At 37.0% G+C, this 11,537-nt stretch overlaps 1 protein-coding gene across 1 annotated transcript; it reads right to left on the bottom strand.

Annotated features, from left to right (window-relative positions):
* Positions 1 to 8,123: 8,123 nt before the first annotated feature.
* LOC121903310 (nuclear factor 7, ovary-like) lies at positions 8,124 to 9,533 on the bottom strand. The gene has a single exon (XM_042420206.1). It carries the CDS (start codon positions 9,531 to 9,533, stop codon positions 8,124 to 8,126), a length of 1,410 nt encoding a protein of 469 aa, XP_042276140.1.
* Between the last annotated feature and the right edge of the window lie 2,004 nt (positions 9,534 to 11,537).

Genomic DNA, 11,537 nt, shown 5'->3' with positions numbered 1-11,537 from the left:
AAAGTCGATGAGGAAAATTTAGAAATATTTGAGTCTACTTTATCTAAACTTTTATGGAACTTGTGAATTGAATAAAAAGTCTTATTTTGGACTTAAAGTCACCAGTTTAGGAAACACTGAGTTCGGCTAACTCAATAATACCTTTGAGTGTAAATGAAAACTGAGCAGATTATATTGAGTGCATTTAGAGGAATGTTTGTTTATTTGAAAATGTTACTCAATTTGTATTCTATTACCATCAAAAACGGTCAGGACAAACATTCATTTGATACTTATCAGCTCAGTAATGATCAGCAAAATTGCATTTTGTCTTGTATACTTACATTTGGACACATTAAAGTGCATAATTCATTCTCAGTAGTGTTTTTGTGTGTATGTGACTCTCTGGTCTTTCCCTCTGGCCTGTATGGGTATAGGTTAATGTTTTAAGTTAAAAAAAAAAAGTTTTTTTGCATCAAAGAACAATAAAAAGTTGCTGATTTACTGATAAATATTGAGATGTATTGCTAAAATATTTTTTCAGATTGTCTGTTCTCCTGAACTTTCATCAGATTTGTTATATTTTAAAACGTGCCAGTACTGGAAATGCCTTTTACTAAATCAATCAGATGACTACTTTGTTCATACACACTGAATATGCAACCTGGATTTACTCAAGCACTGTACTTAAGTACAATTTGAGTCACTTGTACTTCACTTAATTATTTCCATGTGATGCTACTTTATACTTCCATTCCACCACATTTCAGAGGGAAATATTGTACTTTCTACTCCACTACATTTATTTGACAGCTTAAGTTACTTTTCAGACGAAGATTTGACACAATGGATAATATAACAAGCTTTTAAAATGCAATACATTGTTAAAGATCAAACCAGTGGTTTCCAACCTTTTTGGCTTTTGACGTCTCACAAAAAGCAGTGTGTAGTCGGGGTCACATTTCAAATGTCTATGAGTTGTTAACAGCTCCACCAAATAGTGATTTTTCCCTCTAAACTTCTCACATGGTTTAATTTCAATAAATGTTCAAATGATCCAATATTTCACCAAAACTCACAGATTATAGAAAAAAATCCAAAAACTGAAAACAGATTTGTGTATCAGAACTTTGTTTGTTCCTCTTTCCTCTCCCATTTATCATCTCACAACCCCTCAGATTTATCTGGTGACCCTTTGGAGGGGCCCGACCCCTAGGTTCGGAACCACTGGACTAAACTAGCTAACTGTATATAAAGCAGTCGAAACTAGCTCCACCTCCAGCAGCTACAACAGTAACATGCTGCTCTAACACTGATGCTTCAGTATTAATAATCTAATGATGTCATATATAATAATACATCAGTCAGAGAGACCAAACCACTACTTTTACTGCAATACCTTAACTACATTTTGCTGATAACACTCATGTATGTCTACTTCAGTAGGATTTTTCATGCAGGACTTTTACTTGTAATGGAGTATTTTACATTGCTGTATTGATACTTTTACTCAAGTAAAGGATCTAAATACTTCTCCTACCACTGTGAATATAACATTTTAGTCACCACAATTCATGTACTTCATTAAAAACTGCATATCAGCTTTCACCACTGGAGGTCAACGGAAACAAGTTTTTCATCTGCTGTGAAGTTTCTGTTTACAGTAGTAGAAAAAAACACTAAAATACATCAAAAAACACCTGAAACTTGTTCCAGTGATGTTTCACTGCAACTCATCGCAGTAAAAGAAATGAGATCTACTATATCAGCTTTTACATGAACTGTTTTCCTCTCATTGTTTCACTCTGTGTAGGGACACTGCTATCAGTGCACATGCAGGTGAGTACTCCCAGTACAGAAAAGACTACACTGTATGTTCAGTATGTGTGCTCAAACATCAGAACCAGACAGCCTTTCCTCAGCATTATTGCGACCTTGTTCTGTATTTGACCCCAAATGGAGCTTCCATTTCATGTAACACAACTGAAATACTCCCCCAGGATCTCTGAATACATCAGCCAGAGAGAGCCAGAGCTGTAAGAAACACAAAGAGAGGAGGGGTGATAAATGAATATTTGATTGGTTTCTATCGGCCCTGTGTGCTGTATTATTGATGTGGTCCAGAGGCCTTGAGGCCAGCTCTCTGTAGCTCTCAGGTACATTAGCACATCGCTAGCATAGCTGCTGACCCCCCTGCTCGCTCCAGTGAAGGAAACCTGTGTGGTTTGAGTATGATAATGATATGAACTTCTGTGTACAGTAGAAGCACCTGGAGACTTTCACTTTTACTTTACTTCTTGACTGCTTCACTGTATTTATTGTGCACATGACAATAAAAAGAACTTGAACTTGAGGACACCCAAAGACCAGAGTGTTTGTGGCTCATGGAGGCACCAACAGACATCTAGAGGCCATCTACCACAGAGTTCCCATTGTTGGCCTTCCTCTGATGTTTGACCAGGATGATAACCTGCTCAGGATGAGAGTGAGGGATGTTGCCAAAGTGTTGCACATCAGCACATTAAACAAAGACAACTTTCTGGAGGTGGCGGTGCTTTATGAGCCGTCCTACAGGGAGAACATGCAGGATCTCTCCAGGCTGCACAGAGACCAGCCCATGAAGCCTCTGGACTGAGCCATGTTCTGGATCATGTTTGTCATGAGACACAAGGGAGCAGCTCACTTAAAGACCGACTCCTACAAGATGTCCTGGATTCAGTACCACTCCATCAGTAGTGTTGGTCATGATGATGTCACTGATTTGCATTTGAACAGTGAAATGTTTGTGGTGTAAAGTGGGAGGAAAGAAAACATGAACTGATATAGATATTTATGTTGCTCTGTGTGTACTTCTGTTATAAAGCAGCAGAAAAGGAAAGAGTAAGAGAAGCACAAAAGGAAGATGAGGTAAGAATATTAAAGATATTGTTTAAATTAATTCCAGTCTGTATTTTGGAAAACTGAGTTTTGATGATGATGGTACAGCAGCACAAAATAAATGTGAACCTCTGAAAAGCAGAAAAAATGTTTCAGAAAAAAAAATCCAATCTGAATATTTGCTTTTGAGTATATTTTGACTAAATTGGTGCTCAGTGAAGAACTCCATAATGAGCTTCAGCCACTGATGACTTTCCATCTCATATCTTGTACATACAGTAAAAATGTGACAAGTAGAGTGCCAGTTTCTTTGAAGGAAAGATAACAGTGAATTTAATATTCAGAAAGTAAGTAAAAATGACCAAACTAAACGGAATTTAACAATATATTCGTGTAGAAACTTTCAGAAAATGGAAATCAAATGAAGACTTTTCAAAATACTAACAGGCTGTAACCAAAATGTGTACTTTGTCACCACCATGTGGACTTATAGTGAAAGAAGAAAAATATGTTCATTCATCATTATTGATTGTATTAAAACTGTATGTGAGAATCGTCTCTGAAATGGGGATATAAAGAGGAATTTATATCCCTGCTGCTGCTACTTACTGCTGGACCAGACTGAATGAAAAAATACACAAGTTCAAGTTTTTCAGTTACATCTTTCAAGTTAAGATGATGAACACCGACATACAAATAACCTTTACACAACACTTAAATCACAATCACTTTTTGTTTGTTTTTTTAAAATGAAATTCTATATTTGTGACTGTATTTTATATTTTAAAGATTTAAATCTCCAGCAGGAACCAATGTGTTTGGGACTGAGTGTCAGACAGGCTGGGGACAGGAAGTGTTGAAGGACAGATGTCTGATCTGTTCATGAAATTTGATGACAGTAAGAAAAATAGAAGATCTCCAGCGTCATCCTTTAATTTAAAGTGAATATTGTTCAACAGAACATCAAGTGATGAGGAACCAGCAGGATTATAAAATGTTTTACCTTTGACATCATGTCACAGAACAAAGTCTTCTCATCATGAGTGAACTGCTGCTACTTACTGCTGAACCAGACTGAATGAAAAAATACACAACTTCAAGTTTTTCAGTTACATCTTTCAAGTTAAGATGATGAACACCGACATACAAATAACCTTTACACAACACTTAAATCACAATCATTATCAACACCTTAAATGAAGAAATACAAAGTCTCAAACTGAAAATAGATATATTTCTGGAGGAAACTGTTGTAAATGATTTCTTTGAAATTGAACAGCCTCTTTTAGAGTTTATGTTCATGTCTTTAAGTAGTGGAGGGTAAACACACATACATTCAGTTTTATCATCTGAGGATTTGTTTAATAAAGTTTTCTCTCCTTTTGTGACTATTTCAATATTTGACACACACAGCGAGGTGCAGACCAGTGTGAGAATTAACACGACTCCATTAAAATAAAAAGGTTGCACAACTATTCTCTAATATGTCACGCTTTATTACTCACATGTTTTGTCTATTTAGCATCATGAGGGTGGTATGAGGTTGTTTCAGGTTTCTTTATATACAATCAGTTAATTTGTCATGTGACTTTACAAAAGGAAATATTAACTAAATAAGTTCAGACTGTCCATAAATGTTGAAGAGGCGACACAAAGATTATGAGACTGTGTTCTGAAAACTGAAGTTGAAACAGTTTCAGTAAGAGAGAGATCTCTCACCCTGTAATGGCGTTTCAGCTCTGATTTACAACTGTCACATGATAAATTATTGACAGCAGGAAATGCTGCCATGTAGTTTTGTCACCAGCAGATGGTGATGACAGGACGTCTTTCAGAGGTATATTTCACTCATGATTGATTATTGTACACTTTTCTTTGTGATGGCCCCTGCCTAGCCTAACTTAAGTGTATTGATGCTGGTGTGGTGATGAGTTATTGTTATGTTCTTGTGTCCATAAAGGTGTCTGGGAGAATGTGGGTGTGGCATCCAGCTGAATTCAGAACACTTGGGCCTAATGCTCCCATAGGATAAAAGACCAACTCCCAGCGTTGTTCAGGCTCTCTCTCACCTTGACTCATTCCAGCCAGCAGCTGCAGGCTTTTGTTTTTCATTTGATTCTATTTTTTTTTAACTCCACAACACCTTACACTTAATTGTTCACACATTCAGACCTACATTACTAATGTTACTGACTGACACACTCCATATTTGCAATTTCTTCAGTTGTTTACTTTATTATAATACATATCTTTAATTTACTGCCATCCGTTGTGTCCGTTCCCACATTTGTCATGGCCTAGGAGCTGGGGTATGACATCTTGTAAAAGCATTTGTGGCCAAAAAAAATAAAGCGCTTGTGTCTTGATATGTTAATCTTTCATTTCTTTAGTTTCTTTCCTACTAAATAATGCATACATTTTTACATGCAGCTCATAAAAATACCACATACATGAAAAAAGGGTGTGTTAATCCTTTAATCCTCCAGTAAGGAATGAAGATTTCAACAAACTGACTGATCAGTTTTACAAGTTTTATTTTCAGCAACTGTAACAGGAAACATGTTTTTCCAACACGTCAGTATGATTGTGTTTATTTCATCAAGTTTGATTCAATGTTTGGCATTCACCTATAATGTAGGTACAGGGTTATTTTAAATCCAACCCTCATTTGAACACTCTAATTGCTTAAATTCAGGTTTGCAGAAGTTTAATTTTTAAATGATCTTTCCTCCACTTGTTCTCATTTATTTATTCATTCTTCATTCTATCTCTTTTTCCTGTTTGATGTGAAAGGAGGAGTTGTATCTATCCCATCATATTTTTTTTTAAAAATGAGAACAAATAAAAACAACACATAAAAATATTTTGAATGTAAAAATAGCATAACTTCGCATTTTAGATCTTCATTTGCTTCTTTTGTTGTGGCAGTTATTTTTCAAACTGTCCAGACTAAACATTAAAATAACACAAGAACCTCATAAAGACAAAAAGAGTAAGAAAAATGTAATTTAGGCCGACAGAGAAATTGTTTGACTGTAAAATATCTTTTGAATCAGACAGTACGGGATTATGATATATCTATAGCTATAGCAGAGAAACAAGAGGTGTGTACTTATATCATATATCATATGATAAATATTCCACTCTTCATTCATTACACATTTGTTGTATAGGCATCTGTGGGCAACAATTTAATATGCTCACACTTGATATTTTAATTTCTTTCATTAGTTTCTTTCCTACTAAGTAAAGCATATGATTTAGACATGCAGCTCATAAAATATCACAAACATGTAACAGTGTGTTTGTTTTTAGTCCTCCAGTGAGGAGTAAACGTTTCAACAAGCTGACTGACACTAAACCAGTTTTACAATTTTTTTTATATTAGTATGAGTGTGTTTATCTCATCCACCTGGACTAAATTCCAGTGTAGGTACAGGGTCAGAGTTTTTATTTCTCCTTGAGTTGACTTCTTGTTTTGTATAAGTTACTGCTAGTTTTCTTAATTTACTCATTCATTGTTTTTATTTGTTTTCCTATTCAGGGTCAAATAAGGACTTGATACAATCCCATGAAGCATTAGTCTGAAAGATTATCATAAGGTTAACAACTGATAAACAAATCACAATTCACAAGTCAAGCTTTTTATTTTAAAACAACACATAAATGATCTGTCAGTGTCAACATTCAAACATATTTTGAATGTATAAGTAACATAACATGAGGTTTCTAAGTAAAAATCTGGCAGATATTCCACCCAGAGTCCAGACTGGCAAAACAAAACAAGAAGAAAAATGTAGTTCAGGCCAGCAGCGAAACTTTTTTATAATTATTTTTGTAAACTTTCTAATCACATAGTACAGGATTATATCTATAACAGAGAAAAGCTGCTCAGACTGTTAATCTGCTGTACAACACCTTTCCACTGTAAGTAAAACATGAATTATTGTCATTGAATCAAGACTCAGGTTGCATCACATATTCACAACAAGGTGCAAACTGAGCTTGTTGATAAGTGTTAAACCTTCAGCCCTTCAGACTGCAGGTATCCCAACATGTACAGAAGCACAAACTGATGTTAGACTTATTTATCTCTCTGAAGAAGAAATAGAAGAGTTGTGAGAAATGTGTGCATGTAAGAGTGGATTCATTTCATATCAGAGTACCAGGGGTGGACAGTAACGAATTACATTTACTTGAGTACATTTTTTGAGTATCTGTTCTTTACTTGAGTATACATTTTTTTTTGGAAACTTACGACTTTTGACTCCACTATATTTCTATGAAGGTTCCCATTACTTGTCACTGTTTTAGCTTCATCAGGGTGGTATGAGGTTGTTTCAGGTTTCTTTATATACAATCAGTAAATTTGTCATGTGACTTTACAAAAGGAAATATTAACTAAATAAGTTCAGACTGTCCATAAATGCTGAAGAGGCGACACAAAGATTATGAGACTGTGTTCTGAAAACTGAAGTTGAAACAGTTTCAGTGAGAAATGTGTTGTTTTGAAAAGAATAAATTGAGATTTAAACCATTAATAAAATAAAAATATTGTATTTTGCAAAAACTGGTTGTATAATTGTTTTGTAAGATTTTACCTTTTCTAAAGTCACATGACTATTTGATAGATGTTTGTAAAGAAAATGAAACAACTGCATGTTGTATCTCCTTTTCTGACTGACACACATTTAGAATAAAAACTGCTGGTGATTTAATTACACATCATGACAAGCAGCATCCATCAGATGCACATTTTATAAAATAACAGAACGGTTTCGGTTTTCATGTTTTTGCATGAACACAAGATAAAACAATATCTGTGACCCTCAACAACAAATCAGTTCTGTTGAAGAACAAAAGAACAAATAATAATCAATCAGAGCCAGAATGATTTTTGATACACTGAACCACTGAGACTCTGAGTTTAAAGTGTAAAAAATGAAATTAAAACATGATCAAATCTGAAATAAATCATCAGAAGATCCAAAAATCTTACAAACTAAAATTGATGACAATTAAAAAATAGAATCACTTAACTTGAACAAAATCTGCTCAACAACTTCTAACCAAACTTATGAGATCTAACAAACAGCCTTAATTATCTGTATAAATGTTTATCACTTGATGACGTGAAATATATGTATGATATGTACCCCTTACACACACACACACACGCGCACACACACATACACACACACATACACACACACACACACACACACACACACACACACACCTCCTGAACATCACAGAGAAATCTCAGTTTAACAGATTTTGATATCAGTGGTTGTAGCATCACCATTCTCTCCAATACTGAAATAAGGGAAGAGTTTCTCACTGAAAGTGTCTCTGTAAGTGTAGATGTGAGTCATGTCTTCAGGGTCGTAGAAGGACACCTTCCCTTTGTCATAGTCCAGTTTGACTCTGATCCTCTGGAGACTCTTCTTCACTGTGACAGTCTTACCAAGACCATCAGTGTAGTTTCCTCTGCGATACTCTAAACACCAGATTCCACATTCTGGTGAGGCAGGACATCTTCCCTTCCTGTCAGCTGACTCTTCAGCCAAACCCACATACCAGCTAGGATAGTCTCCCACCTCCACCTCCCAGCTATGTTTCCCTGAGCTGAGGCCCTCAGAGCCCAGAACAGTGGCATAATTAGTGCTTCTCTCTGGATTATCAGGGAGCTGCTGCTTTGTGTCTCCACGTCTCACACTGGTCAGAACATCAGACAGATAGAGACAGGGGTTTACAGTGTTTGGGTCCAGAATGACAGGATTGAAGTGGACCTTCTCCTTCATCTCCTCCCAGACTCTGAAGGACAGGTTGCCCAGGTGTTTGGCCACATCTATCAGTGCTCCTGAGACCAGCTGTGGATCTGACAGTGAGCACTGGGCTCTGGCTCTGGTCTGAGTGGGTTTATAACTGCTGAGGAATGACACCTTGTGTTTCTGCAGGTCTTCTCCAACAGCAGAGATACTGTCTGACAGAGAGGAGATCTGCTCCTGAATCATCTTCATCTCTGTGCTGATAGTCTTCCCCTTCTGCTCCTCTTCCTCCCTCAGAGCTGCCAGTCTGGACTCCTCTTCCTCTTTCAGGAACTGGTGGAGCTTGTTGAACTCTGCTCTGATCTGCTTCTCTGTGGACAACAGCTGATTCTTGGAGTGTTCAATCATTTCATTGTATGTTTTCTCCACTTGTTTGTATTTGTTCCTCTTGTCCTGCAGAGACTTTAAGTCAGATTTCAGCTGGTCCTTCAGGTCACTGACTGCTTGTTCTACAGAAACCACCTTGTGACCGTGGTGGAGAGAAGACTCACAGACAGGACACACAGCTCTCTGTTCATCCTCACAGAAAAATTTAGGCTCTTCTTGATGTTTGCTACACACCACCTCCACCTCCTTTTCTCCTTTTTCTGTCTCAGATGATTCAGGTTTCTGTCTGCCTGCAAAGGAGTCAGCTAGTTCCTTCAGTGCAAAGTTCACTCCTGGTCCTTCTTTTGAAGATTTTCTTTTACAAATGGGACAGTTTCTGTTTTCATCTTGATTCCAGATTTTTTGCAGACAGCTTGAACAGAAGCTGTGGTTGCAGGTCAGAGACACAGGATCTCTGAAAGTCTCTGAACATAGTTGGCAACTCAGGAAACTTTTGAGAAGAGCATCTTTCTCAGCCATTTTCTCTGTTTTCCTAATTGTTTTCAAAGAGAGACTCACCAATTTTTAATTTCCAGTTTGCTTCTTATAGTCCTCCAAGTGAGCGTTGTTTGGTTAGAGATTCCAACCCTGTAATGGTGTCATGGCTCTGTTCAAAGTGTCAGGATCTGCCTTCAGCTCCACCCTCCTCTTTCATTGGTTAATCATTAATGGTAATAAAAGCTGCTCTCTCTTTTATTGCCAACAGATAGAACAAGATGTGACCTAAAACCTGTGCAACTTGTCCTTCAGACTTAAAAGTTTATTCTGGACCCCGGACAGTGAGAGAAATCTAAACACAGACAGGAAGGTTAAGAAGTTAAATACACTTCAGGTCACAGTGAAGACAGAGAAACTGTTGCAAAAGCAGTTGATGAAAAAAACACTGATAATAGACTCTAAAGATGACATTTATTTACTATATGATGTGAGGAAACATTAGTGAGGTGTGTTTATAAGTGTCTCTATCTGTATTCGTGTTTGATTTTAATTTTCTCAGTTGATATTTTATTTTTCCGTTTTCGTACAGATTTCATTTCATTTCAAAAAACATTTGTGCACAAATGTGCCATGTTAATTTTTTAAGATGGACTCAGTTTTGTCACCATTTTAGCTGGTGAGACTCATTCACTCATCGTGGACTCTGTGTGACATATTTTATTAGCCTGTTCCTGTCCTTTGGACTCCAAGACACAATGGTGCATTGTGATAAGCAAGTTATAATGTACGTGTTATCTTTTAACCCTTGTGCCTTGTTTTAAAATACGATCAATCCAGCATATTAGGTACCTTAAAGGTCCCAATCAAAAACTGACATAAAAATATTATATATTAATATAATAAAGTTTTTTACAAAATCAGCCATCACAAACAAGAAACAAAGAGACGGTACGTGGAAATAAATTGACTGTGTTGACTTTGTTAACCCCTTTGTGGAGGTAAACAAAGGGAAACTGTGCCCACATACAAAAAACTAAATGAAATTTATTTTGTTGTTTATCTTCAGGACGGATACAAAGTATATTTCTGTGACACCACACAAAAATCAAATTTTTTGATATTTTTTGGAGAAAAATCTCGGTTTGTCTTCAAACCAATACAGCTGATTTTTTAGAAAGTCCAGGCAGGAAATTTAGACAAATCAGAGTCTACTTCATCTAAACTTTCATGGAACTTGTGAATTGAATAAAAAGATTATATTCAGTCTTATCTTGGACTTAAAGTCACAAACACTGAGTTTGGCTAACTCAATAATACATTTGATCCCCCAGGATCTCTGAATATATCAGCCAGAGAGAGCCAGAGCTGTAAGAAATACAAAGAGAGGAGGGGTGATAAATGGATATTTGATTGGTATCTATCAGCCCTGTGCGCTGTATTATTGATGTGGTCCAGAGTCCTTGAGGCCAGCTCACTGTAGCTCTCAGGTACATTAGCACATCTTTAGCATAGCTGCTGACCTCCCTGCTGGCTCCAGTGGAGGAAACCTGTGTGGCATGAATATGGTAATGATATGAACTGCTGCGTACAGTAGAAGCACCTGGAGACTTTTAGTTTTTTCTTGACTGCTTCACTGTAATTATTGTGCACATGACAATAAAAGGAACTTGGACTTGAACTTGAGGACACCCAAAGACCAGAGTGTTTGTAGCTCATGGACGCACCAACGGACTTCAAGAGGCCATCTACCACGAAGTTCCCATCGTCGGCATTCCTCTGATGTTTGACCAGGATGATAACCTGTTCAGAATGAGAGCGAGGGGTATTGCCAAAGTGCTGGACATCAGCACATTAAACAAAGACAAGTTCCTGGAGGTGGCGCTGCTTTATGAGCCGTCCTACAGGAAGAACATGCAGGAGTTCTCCAGGCTGCACAGAGACCAGCCCATGAAGCCTCTGGACCGAGCCATGTTCTGGATCATGTTTGTCATGAGACACAAGAGAGCAGCTCACTTAAAGACTGACTCCTACAAGATGTCCTGGATT

Source organism: Thunnus maccoyii, chromosome 9, assembly GCF_910596095.1.
Source record: "Thunnus maccoyii chromosome 9, fThuMac1.1, whole genome shotgun sequence".
Lineage (NCBI taxonomy): Eukaryota > Metazoa > Chordata > Actinopteri > Scombriformes > Scombridae > Thunnus > Thunnus maccoyii.
This window is presented reverse-complemented; position numbering and strand designations above follow the sequence as displayed.

Coding starts and splice junctions, on each gene's coding strand:
- LOC121903310 (XM_042420206.1), bottom strand. CDS start 9,533: ATGGCTGAGAAAGATGCTCTTCTCAAAAGTTTCCTGAGTTGCCAACTA.